Source organism: Petaurus breviceps, unplaced genomic scaffold, assembly GCF_028583685.1.
Source record: "Petaurus breviceps papuanus isolate PSGF00001 unplaced genomic scaffold, PetGlider_PUasm1.0 90603, whole genome shotgun sequence".
NCBI classification, from domain to species: domain Eukaryota; kingdom Metazoa; phylum Chordata; class Mammalia; order Diprotodontia; family Petauridae; genus Petaurus; species Petaurus breviceps.
This window is the reverse complement of record NW_027187284.1, coordinates 6,889,538-6,912,499: the sequence shown is the minus strand read 5'-3', so window position 1 is coordinate 6,912,499 and position 22,962 is coordinate 6,889,538. Positions and strand designations below refer to the sequence as shown.

At 40.0% G+C, this 22,962-nt stretch overlaps 1 protein-coding gene across 1 annotated transcript; it reads left to right on the top strand.

Annotated features, from left to right (window-relative positions):
- Nucleotides 1-15,939: 15,939 nt before the first annotated feature.
- Nucleotides 15,940-16,459, top strand: LOC138142790 (phosphatidylinositol N-acetylglucosaminyltransferase subunit Y-like). The gene has a single exon (XM_069063842.1). It carries the CDS (start codon nt 16,209-16,211, stop codon nt 16,386-16,388), a length of 180 nt encoding a protein of 59 aa, XP_068919943.1. The 5' UTR covers nt 15,940-16,208; the 3' UTR covers nt 16,389-16,459.
- Nucleotides 16,460-22,962: the final 6,503 nt, after the last annotated feature.

Sequence of the window (22,962 nt, the reverse complement as noted above, 5' to 3'; positions counted from 1 at the left end):
AGGGAGAGAGATGTAGACAGAGAGACAGAGTTATATGCAAGGTAGGAGAGCAGTGTCTTTAGAATGGCCAAGATATAGAGACTAAGCCTAAGTTGGTGATCAGACATTGAGGCATACAGAAGAATATAGGCAGAAAATGGATCTTAGAGTATCGGGACTGTTCTGGCTTCCAAATAAAGGAAGAAAAGAGAAAATTGGTGAAATCAGTTAGGATAGGGAGAATCAGACTGATACTGCCTGCTAGTCATGCAGTGCTCAGGGAGTTGCTTTTTGGATACTCATAAAGGCCTTTCCATTCATCTCTATTTCATTTTGCTAGATTAGACCCAGTGTTCCTGTTGGGGCTGTATGCTTGGAGAAGTTTTAAAGTGGTGGGGTCAAGAGAAATTTAGAGCTCTCCTTGCCTCCAGTGCGCTAATAAGGGGCATAACGAGAACTTGATTCTTAAAAATAGGAATCTACAAACAAGCACAAATTCTGATGTCAATGTATATTTGGGCTTAGATTTCCTTTTGTATGTTGCTGTTGTTGTTGAGTCATTTTTCAGTTGTGTAAGACCCTTCATGACCCCATTTGGGGTTTTCTTGACAAAGATACTGGAGTTATTTGCCATTTCCTTCTCCAGCATATTTTATAGATCAGGGACTGAGGCAAACAGGATTAAGTGACTTGCCCAGGATCACAAGCTAGTGTCTGAGGTCAGATGTGAACTCATGAAGATGAGGCCCTATTCATCGCACCACCTAACTAGTCCCATATATACCTAATGACCTAACTTCAAATCTCAACGTGTGAGTTAAGAATCACCTTGTTCTAAAAACCCAAATTCCTAGTGTCACCAAGAAAGTTATCCAAGACTAAAAGCAAGAGAGAATGAGAACAAGATCTAGAGAACTTTACCAGACAATTGATCAAATGAAATATGGTGAATAGTTATGAAACAGATATCTTTCTTAAAAAGAAGGTACACATAAATCTCTTGCTAACACGATCCTTCATTCATGGAGTGGTAGATTTCTTTTAATGAAAACCTCTGCTTTAAATTACAAAGATATCTTCTTTTGGGAAATACCCGAGTTCAGTCCTGCATAGAACTCTTCCACCCTCTAATACAGTGGCTAGCCTGGCTCCATGCTTCTTGTCTCCCAGGTTAGCAGGAGCATCCCAGCAATCCCAGCGTGCAGCAAATAAGACCACTAGATCCATAGCTAATATTCAGCATCATGACTCCTTGACTGTTGGTCTCACCTAGTCAGTCTCTACTGATTCCAGAGCCTGAGAACTTGCCTTGGCAATTGTAACAAACACCTTTTACTAACGTGTACCTAAATATTTAAATGTTCTTTTGTCCTCCCTGCTCTCCCAGCTCTAAGTCCAGCTCTCTCCTCTATCCGTGAGGAACCTTGAATTGGAATCTTGACTTGTAAATTAATACCTGTTGGTCCCTTACCCAGGGCCACCAGGATGAGACTCATGCAACAATAAAAAAAAAATTCAGCTACCTAAGAAGGAATGAAATGAGAGAAGCAAATAAACAGAGCAGACAAAAGAGGAGAGTAGTGGGAATGGAGAGAAGTAACAGTAAACAGGGAGATAGGGAAGAAGAGAGGGAAAGGGATGGTAAGAGAAGGAGGGAGGGAGAGGTGATGACAGGAAGAGAAGGGAGGGAAGGGGAAGAGAAAAGGGAAGAGGGAGAAGATGCAGAGAGTGAGGACTTGCTAAAAATCTTTACATGGGATATAAAGTATTGACTCACAAACAAGCTTTAAACTTGCTCAGTTTTCCCATCCTGAGCCTTTTCTTAGACCCTTTTAGGCACTCCTTAAACAGTCTATCTTGAGGCTCACTAGCTTGGTGCCACATAACCACTTTTAGGCCCTCTGCAGTTCAGAAATGATAAACTTAAGGAATCCATTAGTCTTAACCTCCCCTGGTAGCAGGAATTACAAGCATATGCTACAATAGCAGACCCCTTGCCAAAATATGTGGGTGACCAAAATTGTCAAGGAAAGAATCCTTCAAGTAACTTAATAAACCCATTCTAGGGATGGAAGGAAAGCACTCTTGGTTTCTGAAAGCCAGGGAGTGACTTCATGCATTAACTCTGCTGCATAGAAAGTAAACTTGGTGAGACAAATGTCATGTGCCAGCCACTTTAAGTTTGAAACTATTCTTCCAGTGATTCGGGTGGTAGAGAGAAGAATATACTGCCAGGCTGAGTGGTTCGGAAAGGAAGTTTTGCTTTTGTTTATGTTTCATACCCTCTCAGTAAATAGCCCCCTGCTAATGCTCAGTCATATTAATTAAATGATAGTGGGGAGAACACAGTAGAAGGTGGGCTTTAGCCAATAGCATTAGAAAGACACCCAAACTCTCCCCTGTTGTTCAGACATTTTAGTCACGTCCGACTCTTCCTGATCTCGTTTGGGGTTTTCTTGACAAAGATACTGGAGTGGTTTGCCATTTCCTTCTCCAGCTCATTTTATAGATGAGGAAACTGAGGCAAACAGGATCAAGTGACTTGACCAGGGTCACACAGCTAGGAAGTGTCTGAAGTTGGATTTCAATTCATGGAGATGAGTCTTCCTGACTCCAGGCCCAGCGCACCTTTCACTGCCTAGCTACCCAGTGGGCAACATAGACACAGGGCCAGTTGGAAAATATTAATAAGAAATCATATTAAATCTGATAAATGTATTTTGGACAAGATAAAAAAAATTGATTAAGTCAATGTGAGGTAGGGATAAAGACCACTGACTGTCAAGGCCTCCCTGCTACTGCTATTGGACAACTGCTACCTGTCCCCTTATTCTCTTTCATCTTTAGCTGTCTGCGAATACACGCAGCACTCCTGTCTTAGGGATAGTCTTCTGTTAGTTTCCTCTTGACCTAAGCTGGAAACAACCACAGCTCACATAGTTTCTATGGCCCCCACTACTGGGCCAGGGGTTGTTGGATTATATAACTGCAGGTTTGATTCTATTGATTTAGGACTAAGTGGATTTTGTTCCTGAGGGAGGTATACATATTGTATAATTTTTTGAGGGCTGTTACATGTTACATAGAACAATACAATTCAAACCACAGGTTCTTTTTAGTTGCATTCCCTCCCCTCCTCTCCCCCCAACACCATTTAGGCATACTTTGCAAAGCCAGTTGTCCATTGATTCCAGCTGAACTCTTGATCTCTTGGTATTGAGAAAGGAAGTAATTATTGTGAAAATTGTTGTTCCTTAAACCATTTACCTTCCCTGTGGCATTCACTCCAAAAATAAGGATCTGTATCTCAACTTCCCAAAGTTTAGCTCTGGAGTCCTCAGGAATCATGAACAAGAGTGTTCATCAATAAAGAACTTTTGGGGGCTTCATCTTCCTGTACAGAGGGAAGAAGAGAGAAATCAAAGGAACATGGAGGTCAATTGTACTAAGAAGAAGCTCAGATTCATGGCAATCAGTTTCATGGCACATTTCACCATGTTCAACTCAACTCAACACATTGATGTGCTAATGGAGAAAGTCTGTTAATTGAATAATAATCTAGTATTTTACATTTAATTCTTGTTTGGTATACTAATGTAATACAACTCAGTTTTATTTCAGGGAAAGAGTTGGAAATAACCCTTGGAAAAAGGTAAAGAATGGACCTTCAATACCATCTAGTCCAATTTCCTTTCATTTTAGAGATGAGCAAAGGGCAGCCCAGAGAAGGGAAGCAGCTTGCATACTTTCATGACATTATGCTTTTACACTTTATAGAAAGAGTGTCTGCACATGGAATTCAACTGTTTGGCATCAGTTCTTCTGTTAACAATGCCAACCAAAGGACATTGTGCTGTGCAAGTCCTGGATCTATATTTTTAATTTGTTTTTAAAATTCTGAACATAATAAACACCAAATGGAACTAAAATTCCATACACAAAAAAATAGAACTCCAAAATGGAGGACAATAAATGAAATTGAAAATCTCTATGATGCACTCTTACTTTTTATTTTACGTATAACATAGATCAACATTTGGCTTTCTAAGCTCAGACCTATTTGTCTTTGTTTTCTTCTAGCCTTAAATCTATGCCCTTTTCTGCGATTTAAAAAAATGCTTCAATGATCTTTTTTTCTTTTTTTGTCAATTCTGCTAATCTGTCAGAATGACTTCCCTGATAAGAACGCTAATCCATAGCAAACCACCCCACAATCCAGTCCAAATAAACAGCAACCCACAACTCGTTAGCACAGATGCTAACCACCCACAAAACCAGAAGACAAATGCCCACCCCTTCCAGTGGAGTTATGGTCTTTCACAATGATGGTCCTTTCTACTCCACAGAGATAAAATATCTACTTTGTCAATGAAAGAGCCTCTTCAGAAGCAGAGAGAGATTTTGAGGTCTTGTAGGAGACAGGAAGGAGTGGGCACTGCAAGAGTGGGAGCCAGAAAGAATCAGGAGCACAGGGGCCCCCTGCAAAAGGAGAAAGAGAAAGTAGCACTGGGCTGTGGCAGAAAGAGAAGGGAGAGATCGAGGAGAGCCATGGGCCCAGCAGGCAGCTCAGAACAGGAGACTCAGGCTGGTGTGGCCACTTGGACTCACCTCCTCTGGGACTGAGGGGAGGGCCAAGAGAAGGTCTTCTCTTTCCTCAGCCTGGCATGTGCCATGTAGTAGACATTGGTCTACACTTGGCTGTACCACGATGATTCCAGGAGCCTTGGTTTTGCTTCAAATACAAAGAGGCGAGGTGTTAGAAAGAAATAGAAATGCACACTGAGGCAGAGAGCCAAACTTTTGCTGAAATATTAGGAATTTTCCAAACTGCAGGTTCATTGTGTTTGTAAAGGTGTTCATAGCTTTTCCTTTCATAAAAACTGCCTAGAGCAGCAGAAGAGGGGACAAGCTACACCTGAGGGTCCATCATATTGTAGAATTAAAATGAGTTAATTATCATGCAAAGATGTCACATTTTTAATGCCAAGAGCAATAGATTTACTTGGCTGTTTGGTGTGTGCCTTAATGTGGGGAATTAGTCTGAGCATACATGATCTGAGTCCAGCTCAGCTCTCATCATCTTCATTTGTAACACATGCCAGTATATCTACAAGCCCAGGAAAACCAGATAGCATTGTTTCTTCTCCCACGACTTAGCTAGTTTCAGCTACCTAATCTTTCTCTGTACGTGTCTGCATAATTGAGCTATGCTAAATTTTTGTTGTTGCTGCCCAGAGGAATGTAAATTTTGATCACTGATACATGAAAAGTTTATGGGCTAACATTTCTTTCTTAAGGGAGGGCCATCTCTAGTCATTCTAATCTGTATCTTGCCACTGGATCCAGATGACTCCAGAGGAGAAAGTGAGGCTGGTGACACAGCAGCACAGCCCTGCCTCACTTAAATCCAATCTACTTGAAAGTCATAGCATCACCTTCTTGATGACATGGTCTTCTTCGAGAATGAAGGACAAACAACAATGCCAAAAATATCTTAGCCTTGGATAACCCACCTCCCTCACTTCACTTGCAAAATCTTCTTCCACTCCGTGTTCTGGTCCTTCTTGTCTTGTTTGGCTTTCATCGAGGTCCACTTTTTCTCTGGATCAAACAAAGGTAACATTTCCCTGTGAACTTGAAGACCTCTCCTCATTTCCTACCTGTTAGTTATTATAATAGACATAATTGAAAATTGGTCTTAATGGACTCTGTGACCTCAGTACCATCCTAACAGGCTACGTTGTGGTCAATAGAATACTAGCTTAGCAGCACCATGGACATCATCAATCTCCTAATGACCAGTTCTTTGTGCTTGGGGGTCACTGGCAGTGACAAGGGGGAGGCTTGGAGCCTGTGTTATGTTTGCATCCAACTGTGGTCTATGTCTAGAGATTACTGGATAATGCTGATAGAGAGAAAGATTAAGGCATCAGCAAGAGTTGTTTCTCTTCATTTTTAGAAATTCTGCTAATCGGTCAGAATGACTTCCCCAATAAGAACACTAATCCATAGCAAACCACCCCAGAGTCCAGTCCAAATACACGGCAACCTGTGAAATGCTGGGGGACTTTTCAGGTATATCAGGTATAGTTGAGTCGCTTTGTATTTAATGGCTGTAGGAGCTCCTGTCTTACCAACTCCTGGCACAAACTTCTGTCCTGGTTGTTCCAGAAAGATTGGTTGTTATTCATCAGTTCCCCTGGGCCTTTCCTCAACGGCTGTTTGTTGTGTATGGGGATAGGGCAGAAAGAAGGCAGTACTTGACTGAAGACAAAAATTACCCTGCCGCCTCTCACTGGCACCTGTGGGCAGACTTGCTTTTTCCCAAATTGGTCCTTTAGATGAACCTGAATGTGTGACTTTAACTTTAATCATTGCCTCTTCTCTATCCCAAAAGTACAGGAAAAATCCTGCCTAAGAGGGCATAATGAGGCAGAGGACATGCTAGAAAAAAAATGAATGAGAAAGAACTTTTCTCTAGCTTTTGCTTGCCAGCCCTCCTATTAAGTTAAGTAAAGCTGCTTATTCATTGCCCAGGCTTTGCCTAATTCTTTTTACTGTTTCAGGTGAGGAGCAGTGGGAGAGGGGGAAGGATTTAATGATGTGCTCCAAATGGAATCTATTTAGTTCATCTGAGTGCTCAAACTGGTACCCCAGCACTTTAATATAAAAGGTTTCCTTCTCTCTGTGGGTGTAAGTTGTAAAGCTATATACAACTTCTAGTCTTAAATTTAGATTTACCTAGCACACACATATACATACACACGCATACACAAACACATTGGGTGATACCATAAGAGAAGTCCGTGTCTTTTGAGAACACATGACAAAAAAATCAGATACAGCATACATACTTTAAATAAATGGAAAAAATGGGGCTCATGGGGCCCTAGAAAGAGAAGAGACAGAGAAGGTGGCAATTTCATAGGATCATAGGATTGTAGATTTAGAGCTGAAAGGGGCTTTAGAGGTCATCCAGTCCAACTCCCTCATTTTACAGATGAGGAAACTGAGGCTAAGAGAGGGGAACTGAGTGACCTTCAGTCAGAAAAATATTTGGCAGAGACAGTAATTTGAACTCAGGTCTTCCTGACTCCAGGACCAGACCTCTCTCCACTGTGAAACGTCTATTCTTCCTTTCTGAATGGGCTCTTGCTGTCCTCCCACATTGATAAGATAGAATCTCTTTACTTTTCTCACATGAATTAAGGCAGTAGCAGAAAGAAAATGGATGAACCCCTGGATTTTTTTTTCTTTTGTGCCTTAGTAGAAGGCTCAGAATCCTACAATGGCAATTGTTGGACAAGGAAGTTCAGGCTGGCAAGGGCTGGCAGTGGCATCTCTCACTGTGGTCTCTCTGCTGCAGGGGCCATAGGTGTCTCTTTTCCCACCACTCAGGGAGGGGGCACTTGGTGTCTGCTCCTAATCTCTTGGTTCTCCATGGAGACAGGCACTAGAGAGCCTCTTGTTACATTCGCACACATGTACTACACACACACACACCCCCTGTGTAAGATGCACACAGAAACACATTGCCTGGAAGAATTCTTTCTTTTCTCTGAACTCAGCTTTCTCTAGTATCTCAGAGAGGAGAGGAACTGAATTTCCACTCACAGTCCCTTGCCTCTGCGAGGAAGCAGCCACTGGTGAGCTCCTGGTGACATTCACATATACGCATGTGCACCCGCGCACCTGCACACACACACACACACACACACACACACAAAGCAATATGTATTGCAGACTGGAGAGCTGTGACTTTAGGGTGTTGAGTATAGATATGTCAGTGTGGAGACATCAGAGGCCCACAGTGCAGCCCAAGCTTGAAACTACTTTGAGTGTGTCAGCACAAGGACTTTGACTTCCAAATCAAGGGGAGAAAGAGAAAATGGGTAGAAAATAGTTAGGACTGAATCACATGTATATGAATTTTTCAGTCCTACAGCTAGCCATGGCCCACAAATGGCAATAAGGCTGGGGGCTGGAGCTGAGAAAGGGTGCAGACATCGTAGAAATTGTCATTCCTGACACCATTTCCCTTCCTCCTGGGCTTCACTCCAAAAGGAATGATCTATATCTTAACCTCCCATAGCTTAACTTTGGGGCCTTCAGGAAGCATGAACAAGATAAGGGGTTTTCTATGGGTTCATCTTCCTGTTTAGAGGGAGGAAAAGAGGAGTCTAAGGAACATGAGGCCCAATTGCATTAACAAGCAACTTTCAAACATGCAGATTCATTGCACATTTTTACCAAGCTTAACTCAACATTGATATGGCAATGAACAAAGTTTATTAATAAGATAATGAGCTAAAGTTTGAAGTTTAACATTCTCTTTGGATACTGAATTCATGTGTGTATATAATTAACATATATGTATGTATATAAGCACATATATGTATATATACACACAAATACATATATAATTTATTTATAACATAATATCAAATAAAATGAATGTTTTCTTATCCAAAATAGAATACACAAAAGGATACATGAAACCGCAAATATCTATCCAGTGTGTTTGCCTTGCCTTTTATGTACATAAATTCAATATGTGACTTTCCAAACTGTTCTGTTATCCCTTGTTTCCTTCTAGCCTTAAATCTGTGCTCTTTTGTGCAATTTAAAAATGCTTCAATGACTTTTATTTTCTTTCTTTTTTTTTTTTTTTGGCAATTCTGCTAATCTGTCAGAATGACTTCTGTAATAAGAATGCTAATCCATAGCAAACCACCCCACAATCCAGTCCAAATACATGGCAACTCACAACTGATTAGCACAGATGCTAACCACCCCCAAAACCAGAAGACAGAAGCCCTCCTAAATTTTAATATTCATATATTCTATAATGATATAATTGCTATTTTGCTCTATAAAAAATCCTGTCTTCATTTGTGAAGCTGCTGGTTCCGCTAAGGAGCCTATCCTCCTTGATGAGAGCAAAATCCTCAATAAATGCCTCTGCTTGGGTTGGAGATAATCTGAGTTGGCGAATTCTTTCAAGACTACTTCAACAACACACCTTGAAACACTAACAGTTTCATAACATGTTCCTAAATTTGAAAAGCTTTGCAAAGTTTGTGTACATAAACAATATAAATTATGCTTGCAAAATTTCAAGAAACATAAATGATATTTACCCAGAAGACATATGAAAAAGAAGTTTATATCACTGGTTATTTGGTGCTATTTCACTATGTTGTACAGCAAAAAACACATGGCCACTTAAATTACTATGTCAATATCTCATTTTACTCCTCTTTAATTTGGACAGTTACCTTCAGTGAATCTTCTGCACAGAAAAATGTTCATAGACACTACTGTTGAGATTTGAAGAATTGAGTAATTCTACATCCGCCATTGCGAGTACAACTATATTAATTTGAAAAAGATAATCATCGAGGAGAGGTGTTGATCTAATTCCAGAGGAATATTGATGATCAACTGTTACACTCTGCTGAAAGGGGGTAACCTGCAGAAACAAAAGAAATATATTTAAAGCATACTAATCTAAAAGGACAACACTGCATCGAAATTATGCACCAATTAAACAAGAACAAAATAGTATTTTTTAGTTACTACTCTATGGTTAAGTTACAACAACTGCCTTCCTTTCCTGCAAAGTGTACAAAATAAAAATAAAGTAAAGCAAACATGTTCTCAAGAAGTTTACATTCTATCAAACCAAAGCATTATAGTTGCAAAATACATTAAATTTTTTTTTAATAATTTATTTACCAAAAGCAAAATGTTGGAAATAATCTTATTGGCAAAGCAAAACTATACACATAAATACCCTAATAAAGTATTTAAAAATCTGTGCTACTACAAATTTGTAACAAGCTCATTTCAGTATTCATTTGAAATACATTATAAAACAGATTCTAAATATTATTATAATGATCAATCAATCAAGTACACAGAGAAGGAAAATTTTTCTTAATATCCATTTTTAACTCAAGCTATAACACTTGTAAAGACCACCACTAACACTTTGCAAAAATATAAAGATCTTTAAATGATTTTTTAAAGCAATTGGGGTTAAGTAACTTGCTCAAGGTTACACAGCCAGTTATTTCTGGGTGTGGTGCTAAGTATCTGAGCCCGGATTTGATCCCTAGGTCATCCCGACACTGGAGCCAGTGCTCTTACTTGCTGTGCTACCTGGCCACCCTAAATGAATTCTAAATACACTTATTTAGGAATTACTATAAAAGCAAAGTCAAGAATGGTAAATTATATTTTTAAGTTTTCTAGTTACATTTCTACCCTCAAAAAACCTCTGCTTTGATGTCAGCATCATACATGTAAAATCAAGAAAGAGAGATTATTGGTTGGTGGTTCTTCTAAAAAAAATGCTTTTCGATTAACTGGAAGCTCCCCTGTGCACTTCTGTGGTTCATCAAAAAACTTTGAGGTTCATTTCTATTTAGTATATGGATTTGATAAAGTCTCTAATGCAAGGAAAACTAAATTAAACTTCCCAATGGATTTTGACAACTTCCTTTGCTTTTTCTTGGCATCAGTGATTCATAACTTAAATTTTAAAGACTAAAAACAAACACTGTATGCCATCTAAACAACACTGGCAATTCATGACGTAATACAGATTCATCAAATGAATATTGGTTTCGTTTATTGAAAATGTATGATTTCATATTGGTTCTGAATGAAGTGCAGTAGCAAATTAAAAGTAGAAAATAAAATCAATTCCAATCATCTTTCCGTCTGTACTATTCTGTTCCTAAACATTCTAGCAAGAGTTGGTAAACTATGGTCTATGGCTTCAGCACAGTATTTGTCTCATGAGTCTATCTCTGAAAGACTGTGGATACTCTCTTACCTCACTGAATGATTTAGGAAAACATTGAAAAAGTCAATGAAAAAGGAGAAACATAAATATTATATTTTGTTTAATGTTTACAAAGCCCTTAACAGTTATTTCATTTGAATCTCAAACTCTATGACTTAAGTGCTATTAGATTTTATTTTTACAGACGAGGTAACTGAGACTGGGTCCCATTCCATATCCGCAGTCATTGCGGAAGAAGGACTTTGCTCCCTCAATCTTATACCCCTGTTCCTTAAAGCTCTACCTTGTATCTGCCACCCTGACTGGTTTCAACTCTAAGGAAAGAGATGGCCCTCCTAGGATAAGTTCATTACTTCTAAATTCATCACCCTGTTCCGAATTCCTCTAATTGGAGGGCTGGAAGATGGAACACCAAAACTTCTCCCCAACAATTCCTTTACAAAAAGCAGGAATAAGTCTTTAATATCACTACATCTTTCAGATGATGCATTGCCTAGTTTACCTCCAAGGAATGGCGTGTACCCATACTTCCTGGGGTCATGCTCCATCCCCATTTGTTGCCTCCTTTTTTCTATTGTACCCCTCTTTAGGCTGGCCATCTCAAGTCATCCTGATCTATATTTGAATTTAATCAGAAATTATGGGGTCTTCAAATCCAAGATTGTTATTTTCTTTTCTTTTAGCAAACAAAAACCTCTGAAGCCAAGGAATTACTCCATTAGAACAGTTAAGGACCAGAATTCAACTGTCACATAAAAATGCCAAATCACAAAATGTCCAGAAAAAAATGAGCAAAAAAAAAAAACAACTAATGAAGAAGAAGAACTTGAGTATTGAAAGTTAATAAGGTGACAGGGGAAAAAGCACAAACTTGGGAGGAAACAATATTGTAAAAATGGCGTCATGTGAAATATTAAAGAAAAATGTAATTTGGTCTCATGTCCAAAAACAACTCTTGGAAGAGCTAAAAAAGAACTTTTAAAGCAAATTAGAGAAGTAGAAGAAAATCATTCTCTTTTCCCTTTCTTTCCCTTTTTCCTTTTTCCTTCCCTTGCCTTCTTTCATTTTTTTCTTCTTTCCTTTTCCCTTTTGCTTACCTTTCCTTCTCCTTTACCTTTTTCCTTTCCTTCCCCTTCCACCTCTCCTTTTGTTTCCCTCTGTTCTATTTTCCTTCCCTTTCAAACTTTCTCTTTTCCCTTTTTTACTTTCCTTCCATTTCCTCTCCTCCTTTCCCTGTTTAAATTTTTCCTTTCTTTTCATTACGTTCCATTCTTTTTCCTTCCCTTCCCTTCTTCTCCCTGTGTCCATATATAGGGTGCCATACTCTTACCTTCCACTACAACAGCCAAACCAACGGAAATGAGGGGAAAATAAACTGGTATCCCAGGAACCAGAAAAACATTCAGAGATTAGAATTTTTTCAACTGACGTCATTCTGACTGTCATTGATGACCCAACAAAGGGGACCCACGCAAGCCTCACCTGGTCCTTTATTGGGCCCTGAGGACAGCTTAGAAAGAATGTCAATAATAACTCTGTTTTGACCAAAAACCCTGAGACTCTTTCCCTCCCACAATGATTTTGGGGACTAGGTAAAAAGAGGCCTTTCTTGGCTTCAAAATACAGAAGGAAATTGTAGGACATGAAAATTGAGGAGAGGTCAGGTTGTGAAGGGTTTGGAATACCAAACAATTTTTGGTATTTTATGTACCTATTGATCACTTCTCCTATTGCCCTCACCTTTTGTATCGTTATCTGACGGTCAGCCCAAGTTCTTCTCCTGAGTTATGTAAAAACAGAGATACTATTCCTTTTCTATTCTGGTGAGCTTGGATATCATAGAAGGGAACTTAGGATCTTGCAATTTAGAGCTGAAAGGGACCCTTGCAAATATTTTATTCCAACCCCCAAATTTCCTAATACAGGTCTAGAGAGGTAAAAGAATGCTTTCAACGTCCCACAATTAGATGGTGGCACCTCGGGTTAAAATCAGGATGTCTCCACCAGGAGAAAACTGACTTTGAAAGTCTAGCTTGCTTGCAAAGATAATGTTATTTTCCTTCAACAGATATACTGGAACCTTCAGGTTAAATGACAGACTATACCTTATCATCACCTGTCATGAGTCTATCTCTGAAAGGATGTGGAAACTCTCCTGACTCACTGAACAATATGGGAAAACACTGAAAAACCCAATGAAAATGTAGAAACACAAATATAATAGATTGCTTTAACGTTTACAAAGGCCTTAAGAATTATTTCATTTGAATCTCACAACTCTATGACTTAAGGGTTATTAGATTTTATTTTTACAGGTTAGGTAACTGAGACTGAGTCCCATTCCATATCCTCAGTCATTGCTGAAGAAGGACTTGGCTCCCTGAATCTTATAACCCTGTTCCTTCCAGCTCTACCTTGTATCTGCCACCCTGACTGGTTTCAACTCTAAGGAACAAGATGGGCCTCCTAGGATAAGTCCATCACTTCTAAATTCACTGCCATGTTCCTAATAACTCTAATTGCAGGGCTGGAAAGTGAAGGACCAATTCTACTCCCCATTCCTTCCATTATACAGGGCAGAAATTGGTGTTTAATATCACTCCGGCTTACATATGATGCCCTGCCTAGTTTCACCTCCAAGGAATACCCTGTACCCATACTTCCTGGGGTCCTGCTCCATCCCCCTTTCTTGCCTCCTTTTCTCTATTGTACCCCTCTTTAGGATGACCATCTCCAGTCATCCTGATATATATTTGAATTGAACCAGAAATTATGAGGTCTTCAAATCACAGGTGGTTGTTTTCTTTTGTTTTAGCAAACACAACGCTCTGAAGCCAAGAAATTACTCCATGGCAACAGTTCAGGACCACAATTCAACTCTCACATAAAAACGCCACATCACAAAATGTTCACCAAAAAAGTGAGCAAAGTAAAAAAAACACAAAAAGAAGGAGAACTTGAGTATGGAAAGTTACTAAGGTGGCAGGGGAAAAGGCACAAAATTGGGAGGAAATAGTATTGTGAAAATTGCTTCCTGGGAAACATTAAAGTAAAATGTAATTTTGTCTCATGTCCAAGGACAACTCCTGGAAGAGCAAAAAAAGAATTTTGGAAACCAGTTAGAAAAGTAGAAGACAATCATTCTCTTTTCCCTTTCTTTCGCTTTGCCCTTTTTCCTTCCCTTCCCTTCCCTTGCCTCCTTTCCCTTCCTTCTCCTTTCCTTTTCCCTTTTGCTTTCCTTTCCTTCTCCTTTACCTTTTTCCTTTCCTTCTCATTTCCCCTCTCCTTTTGTTTCCCTCTCTTCTCTTGTCCTTCCCTTTCATTCTCCTATCTCTTTTCCCTTTTTTACTTTACTTTCATTTCCTCTCCTCCTTGCCCCGTTTACACTTTTCCTTTCTTTATATTCCATTCCATTCTTTTTCCTTCCCTTCCCTCTTCTCCCTGTGTCCATATATAGGGGACCATACTCTTACCTTCCACTCTAACAGCGAAACCAACGGAAATGAGGAGAAAGTAAACTGGTATGCCAGAAACCGCAAAAAAAAAAAAAAAAAACATTAAGAGATTAGAATTTTGTCGACTGGCATCATTCCAGCTGTCATCCATGGCCCAAAAAAGGGGACCCGCACAGGCCTCACCTGGTCCTTCATTGGGTCCTGAGGACAACTTAGAAAGAATGTCAAAAATAACTCTGTTTTGACCAGAAACCCTGAGACTCTTTCCCTCCCACAATGATTTTGGGGACTAGGTAAAAAGAGGCCTTTCTTTGCTTCAAAACACAGAAGGAAAGTGTAAGGCAGGAAAATTGAAGAGAGGTCAGGTGGTGAAGAGTTTTGAATCCCAAACAATTTTTGGTATTTTATGTAGCTATTGATCACTTCTCCTATTGCCCTCACCTTTTGTATCGTGATCTCACTGTCAGACCAAGATCTTCTCCTCAGCTATGTAAAAAGATAGATTCTATTCCTTTTCCATTCTGGTGAGCTTGGATATCATAGAAGGGAACTTAGGAACTTGCAATTTAGAGCCGAAAGGGACCCTTGCCAACATTTTATTCCAAACCCATAATTTTCTAATACAGGTCTAGAGAGGTAAAAGAACGCTTTCGACGTCCCACAATTAGAAGGTGGTACCTCGGGTTAAAATCAGGATGTCTCCACTGGGAGTAAACTGACTTTGAAAGTCTAGCTTGCTTTCAAAGATAATTTTCCTTCAAAACACATACTGGAACCTTCAGGCTAAAGGAAGGACTGTACCATTCCATCACCTATCATGAGTCTATCTCTGAAAGACTGTGGATACTCTCCTGCCTCACTTAACGATATAGGAAAACACTGAAAAAACCAATGAAATAGTAGAAACATAAATATTATATTTTGCTTTAATGTTTACAAAGCCCTTAACAGGTATTTCATTTGAATCGCACAACTCTATGACTTAAGTGTTATTAGATTTTATTTTTACAGATTAGGTAACTGAGACTGAGTTCCATTCCATATCCCCAGTCATTGCTGAAGAAGGACTTTGCACCCTCAATCTGATAAACGTGTTCCCTCCAGCTCTACCTTGTATCTGCCACCCTGACTGGTTTCAACTCTAGGGAACAAGATGGGCCTCCTAGGATAAGTTCATCACTTCTAAATTCACCACCATGTTCCTAATTCCTCTTAACCAGAAATTATGAACCAGAACCAGAAATTATGAGGTCTTCAAATCCCAGGTGGTTGTTTTCTTTTGTTTTAGCAAACACAACGCTCTGAAGCCAAGAAATTACTCCATGGCAACAGTTCAGGACCACAATTCAACTCTCACATAAAAACGCCCCATCACAAAATGTTCACAAAAAAAGTGAGCAAAGTAAAAAAAAAAAAAAAAAAAAAAAAAAACACAAAAAGGAGAACTTGAGTATGGAAAGTTACTAAGGTGGCAGGTGAAAAGGCACAAAATTGGGAGGAAACAATATTGTAAAAATGGCTTCGTGTGTGTCGGAGCAGGCGCAATAACGAGGCCGCCTAGGGTTTTCCGCCGCGGGAGGGACCATGCTGACCGGGCCGTGGGGACGAGCTGCGTCTGTGCTGTGAGGGAGGCCGCAACTGGCGTGGGACGCCGGGAGCCTGGCAGTTCACGCGGCGCGGCCCAGGCCGGCCGACTTTGACGTGGCCCTACTGGACGTGCTGGTGTGCCCGCTGTCCAAGAAGCCTCTGAGGTATGAAGTATCAACAAATGAACTGATTAATGAAGAACTGGGAATTGCTTACCCTGTCATTGTCGGTAATTACCCTAATATGATACCGCAGGCAGCAAGAAGGACACACCGGAATGAGCGACAAGAAGTAGCACGAGAGTAATCGCGTTCTTGAGCTCCTGGACACAAGACATCAGGAGGAGGAAGAGAGAAGAAGCAATCTCAAGCAAAATGTTTTTTTCTCTCCCCACACTCACTGTCCTTGTTCCCCTGATCTCTTTATCCAGACTGTTCTACTCCGCCTCTGTAGATGAAAACTTCCCCCATGGTTGTACCCGCACCAGCAGCCTGTGCTTTTACTGTCTTCTCTTGCCGATTACCATACCGGTTTATGCCTTCTTCCACCTCTGAACTTGGATGGGTATTAAGCTCATAATACCATATATATTATGATATATTATATCAATACCATATATATATATATATATATATATATATATATATATATATATATTTCGACATAACTAATGCATCTCTCCCCTCCCCTCACCCTATGATAGCATCCATTCTGATTGCTTCTCCCAATCTGCCCTCCCTTCTTTCACTGCCCCCTTCTTTTATCCCCTTCCCCTTCTGTTTTCCTATAGAATAAGATGTCTATACCCCATTGCCTGTGTATCTTTTTTCCCATTCACATATAAAAACGGTTTTTAGCATTCGTTTTTAAAACTTTTGAATTCCAAATTCTCTCACTTTCTCCCTCTTCCCCCACTGTCACTGAGAAGGAAAACAATTAGGTTATGCATGTGTAGTTTTGCAAAATACTTCCATAATAGTCATGTTGTGAAAAACTAGTTATATTTCCCTTCATACTATCTTAACCCCCATTCATTTTATTCTCTACTTTGACCCTGTCCCTCCTCAAGTGTTTTTTTTTCTGATTTCCTTCTCCCCCAATCCATTCTCCCTTCTGTCATCTCCCACTCTTATCCTCTTCCCCCCTTACTTTCCTATAGAGTAATGTAGATTTCCATACCCCGTTGAATGTGTATGTTATTCCCTCTTTAATCCAATTCCATTGAGAATAAGATGCATTCATTCCTTCTCACCTCCCCCCCACTCTTCCCCTCCATTTAAAAAGGTTTTTTTTTTCCTTGCCTATTTTATGTGAGATAATTTTTACTGTTCAAACTCTCCCTTTAATTTCTACCAGTACATTCCTCTCTCACAACTTACTTTTACATTTTCGGTATCATCACTTCATATTCAGCTCACCCAGTACCTTCTATAGATATATACATATAGATAGATATAGATGACAGATATAGATAGATGATAGATAGAGATATCCTTTCCAGCAACCATAATAACTGAGAAAGGTGTCTCATGAGTTACAAGTGCCATCTTTTCATGTAAGAATGTAAAGAGTTCAATTTAACAAGCCCCTTATGACTCCTTTTTCTTGATTACATTTTCATGCTTCTCTTGAATCTTGTGTATTTGAACGTCTGTTTTTCTATTTAGCTCTGGTCTCTCAAGAATGCATTAAATTCCTCTGTCACTGAATATTAATTTTTCTCCTCATTGATTACACTAAGTTTTGCTGGGTAAGTGATTCTAGGATTTTAATCTGACTTTCTTTGACTTCTGGAATATTATATTCCAAGCCCTCCAATCACTTAAAGTAGAATCTGCTAAATCTTGTGTCATCCTGATTGGGTTTCCACAATACTAGAATTGTATCTTTATGGCTGCCTGCAACATTTTCTCCTCGACCTGGGAATGCTGGAATTTGGCTACGATATTCCTGAGAGTGTTAATTTTGGGATTTCCTTTTTTTTTCTTTTTTTGGAGGGCAATTGGGTTTAAGTGACTTGCCCAAGGTCACACAACTAGTTTTTGTGTTTTAAGTGTCTGAGACCGGATTTGAACTCAGTTCCTCCTGACTCCAGGGACAGTGCTCTATTCACTGCTCCACCTAGACGCCTCAGGATTTCTTTCAGAAGATGATTAGTGTATTCTTTCAATTTCTATTTTACCCTCTTGTTCTAGAATATGAGGACAGTTTTCCATGATAATTTCTTGTAAAATGATATCTAGGCTCTTTTTTTTATCATGGTTTTCAGGTAGGCCAATAATTTTTAAATTCCCTCTCCTGTATCAATTTTCCACCTCAGTTGCTTTTCCAATGACATATTTCACATCTTCTATATTTTCATTCTTTTGGTTTTGTTTTTTGCTTCTTTATTTCTCATGAAGTCATTCGCTTACATTTGCTCCATCCTTTTTTTTCCTTTTTTTTTTCTTTCTGGAGTGGGGGAAGGTAGGGCAATTGGGGTTAAGTGATTTTCCCAACGTCACTCAACTATTTTTTGTGTGAATTGTCTGAGGCCAGATTTGAAATCAGGTCCTGCTAACTCCAGGGTTGGCCCTGTTATCTACTGCACCACCCAGCCATCCCTCCATAAAGAATTATTTTCTTGTGAGCTTTTGGACCCCCTTTTCCATTTGGCCTAACCTGCTTTTTAAGGCATTCTTCTCCTCATTGACCTTTTAGACCTCTTTTGCCTTTTGGGTTCGTCTGTTTTTAAGGTGCCGTTTTCTTCAGTATTTTTCTGTGTCTCCTTTAGCAAGCTGTTGACTCCTTTTTCATGATTTTTGTGCATCACTCTCATTTCTCTTCCCAATTTTTCCACTATATCTCTTACTTGATTTTCAAAATCTTTTTTTAGCTTTTCTGTGACCTGAGACCACGTCATATTTTTCTTGGAGGATTTGGATATACGAGCTTTGACTTTGTTATCTTCTGAGTGTATGATATTTTGGTCTTCCTTGTCACCAAAGTAAGATTCTATAGTCTGAATTTTCCTACTCCTCCCTCTTGTGATTTGCTCATTTTGCACAAAAGTTACTTGACTTGTTAAGGTAGGGGTCTTTGTTAAGGCAGGGGTTTCCTTCTAGTGTGGAGGGCATACTGTCCCAAACTTCAGAGTTTTTATGCAGCTATTTTCAGAGATACTTCTAGGGAGCTGTAAGTTTTCAGTTTTTCTGCGGTGGTATGATCTAAGGAGAGGTATTTACTCCTCTCCTGGCCTGTGCTCTGGTCAGTGACCACAGCCACTCTTTTGTGACCTGGAACGGAGAGGAGGGTTCCCTTTCCACTGCTGCCACAAGCTCACCTGTATCAGTGCTCCTCCTTACCCCAGTACTGCCACCCAGGACTGCAAGCCAGATCTAGATATGGGCAAAGCAACATAAACCTGCCTTAGTGCCAGCAAAGAAATCTCTGTACTTGTTCATTCAGGGGGCGAAGAACTATGGAAGTAGCCACTACTATTGTGGCCACTGCTCTAGGACTGCGCTAGGACCGGGGCTGGTCTGCACTCCTGTCTTAACTAGGTTCAACACACCTTTCCGAATGACCTTCTGAGTTGTCTGTCATTTGTGAGTTGAGAAGTCTGGAAACTGCCTCAGCTGCTGGTGATCCAGTCCTGAGGCCTACTTTGGCTTTGCTGGTGGGCCTAGTCCATGCTGGCATGGCCCAAGCTGGACTGCACTCCTCTGAAGGCCTGAAGCAACAGACATTTCCCATTGATCATCCAGGTTTCCTGGAGCTGGAAATTTGTTTGACTCTGTCTCTTTGAGGGTTTTGCTCCTCTAGAATTTGTTGAAAGTCATTTGTATAGATACTTGGAGGTTTTGGGGGGACAGCTGAGGGAATCCTTGCTTTTACTCTGCCATCTCGGCTCTACTCCCAGTGGTGTTTTAGAGTAATGCATTACAGTGTGATAGTAATGGAATATAAAGATCCCCCTGTATTGGCTTGGTTTTCAAACTGATTGTGTTAAAACCCAGAGCTTGTTAATCCCACCGGTGGGATGGACTTGTTGATGTGAAAAGAAAGTCTTGAACTGGGAGGAGCTGGTGACATAGATTTGGAGAGACACAAGAGAGAGGCGGAAGAACTTTTTGGAAGCAGCACCTCGTGGAGGGAGAGAGAGACTGAGAGAATTGCTGGGGGCCACTTTGAATCACCCTGGACTTTTTAGACCTGCCCCCTGAGCTGCCAAGGACTAAGGAGACATGGCTGTTTTGCTGGTACTTTGTCTGTTTTGATGTTGTTTTGCCAGATTTGTCCACTGGTGAAAGACAGTCCTTTTGTTGAAGAAGTCCTGGAACCTGGCTGTTGGCTAAGGCTCCTAAGACTGTCCTGCAGACAGAGTGAATACTGTCCACTGGTGAAGGACAGTGCTGTTGTTGCAGGGGTCTGGGAACCTTTCTGTTGGTTCAGAAGCCCTGAAGAAGGATTTTCTTGTTGTATGTTTACAGAAATCCTGGGAGAGGGTTTTGCTCATGTTTTCAGGGGTTCTAGGACTGTTCTACAGACAGAGGATGGATTAATGAAGGGACTGGCAATGTATCTTGTGGCCTTGCTAAGCCTTGTCTCCCCAGGAACTAAGATTGCTGAGAACTTGCTTCGTGTCAAGATGAAGAAAAGACCTCCATTTGGGTATTAAGTGCTGTGCTTAAACTTGATGTAACTCTGGGGTAGATTCAATTGTGATCCAGGGGTGGGGAACTTTTGACCTTTTTGTGTTCTATGGTTGAACAAATGAATGTACTTTACTTAATTGGAAACTAATCTCCATTTGAGAAGAGGGGCTTTGTGGTGGACTAAATGAAGGTACAGCCTAGGGGTGGAGTAGTATTTAGAACAGGGACTTTGTAATTGATTGAATGAATGGAAGGTCCTGGGGTGGGGTAATACTTGGAGATTATTTAATCACCCTTAGTAAATGCTGTATGTTGAATGATGTCATATTTTGATCTTCTCTGTTCTTACTTTGTCACTGAATAAAATGGAGAGCACCTATGCTGGTATTCTGAACCTTGGGAAGTTGCCTTTCCTTGGCATTATATTACATACAGGTAGTGTTGTGTTGTCTCTGGTGAATTCATGCTTGAATTGAGTGCTGGATTAGGATCTGAATTCAACCCTAGTAATCTTATGAAGCCTTTTTGCCAGGGGACAGTACTAGAATTAGTAGAATCACTGCTGTGACTTTTGTGCATTCTTATTAAATGTAAACAGACTGGGTAAACAGTTCTATAGTGAACAATCTAGTTCCAAGGAGTGACTGAAAGTGTCAAACCATAAATAAATATAGAGTATAGCAAACCTTTTAATAAAAGTAATGGGTACATGATTTTCTCCATTGCCATCTTTGCAACAATATCCATTCAAGTTTTAAGAGCTACTTGTTTAGACCCATATATTTAATATTCGCAATTTAATCTGGAGATTACATTTTCATCAGAACTTTATACATTTTGTAACACAGACCTCCTCACAGTGTTTCAATACTCACTACAAACCTAATTCTCTTAAAGTCAGACAAAACTGGAAACTCACCGTCCATAGTAGGTAGGTATTTCCTCATTGAAGTTTTCCCTAGGGGTGAAGTGGTGGTACTCTTCCTCTACATAGGTAACAGGGGCTGTAAACCAAATACTTCCTTCATCTATAAATGCAAAGAGCTCATATGGGTACAAAGCAAAGCATTTCAAGCGATAATAAAAATATCAGACAATTCCCTGAGGCCCCAAGTTTTTATGATTGGACAGTCTGAGGAATCAGCTGAGAAAGTTCCCATTTTCAATTTGTGACACTGATGTAGACACCGATCTGTATAACCCCTACCCACCCACAAAAATATATTTTTATCCATTCATGGGAGTAATAAATTAGTTGCAAAAAATCCCCAAAGTAAAAACTAGGCTAAACTCTAAAACTATTTTCATCCTTTTGCCAATCAGTTATTTCTACCATTGAATTAACATCTCTTCAAGAAATGAGAAGAAAACATCATCTCTATCATCAGTGGTTCTAAGCAAGCAAAGAAGAAGGACACAGTCTTTGCCCTTGTAGCAGCAAGCACCCCAAGCGTCCTCAGGGTTTGCAGCCCATACAGGTTCTTGGATCTGCTTTGATAAAGGAAAGCAAATAAAATTAGCAAATTAAACAAGAAAACCAGTTTAAAAGAAAAAGCAACATACCTCCACTATCACTAGAGGATTCTTCTTGGTTTTCTGTATACTGGCAGAGAGGCACTGTCCTGGAAGAAAAAGTAAGAAATGGGTTAACAAGCTTACTTTAACCAGTCAGACATATATCGTTTACCTTGTTCAGGGGAAAAAGGTCAGCACCCCGAACTTCAAAGCATACAGGCAGAATTATCAAGACAGAAACAGATCAAGTAGACAGATTTCCAAACTGTCCAACCATTACATCCATACCCAGTCAACATCTGGGTTTTTCAAAGCCGGGGGGGCTCTGGACAACGGCTTTTCAGAATACAGATCAAATCACAGAACACTTCTCAAAGTGAGCCCCCAAAACAAAGCTACACATCAGGGCTTATATAGCCTTCTCCTGGCTCAGAGAATGTAACAACCTTATTGACTCACTGGCCAATCAAGAAGTATCTACTGATAAACAAGCCTCCCACCCCAGGCTTCAGGTGCACTTTAGCCTAGGGGCAAGGATGATCTTCCAAATCTGCATTCCCATTACAGCCCTTCAGTAGCCAGCCTTCTAATTGCTTGATGGTATCAATAAGTTTCTGTGAGCAAACCACAAAGTCTCCTCAGTTCATATTTTAGCTAAAGAAGAGTACTCAGTGTGTAATTGTGTACCAAGTCCTGATGCAAGAGGAAGGATGAAAATGGGAGCTGTACTGTTCATAGTTTTCGCCATTGAATGGAGTTTGGCAATTGAATGGAGCTGTGTAGGAAAAAAAATATCACAACTCTTGTGGAGGGAAAGCTTTTACTGATATGGAGCAAAAGTAGCCGTTGAATGTTCCAGTGAATGGATTGGTCCTGTTGAATGTCCCTAAGTCACAGCCTCAGTATGGCTATTCATTGACAAGAGGAATTCCTCAATATATATTTTGAAAAGTTGTCTAGATTAGGTTGCCATTGA

What these genes read in the sequence shown, in the direction of transcription:
- LOC138142790 (XM_069063842.1), top strand. Translation starts at nt 16,209, where the DNA reads ATGTTTTTTTCTCTCCCCACACTCACTGTCCTTGTTCCCCTGATCTCT.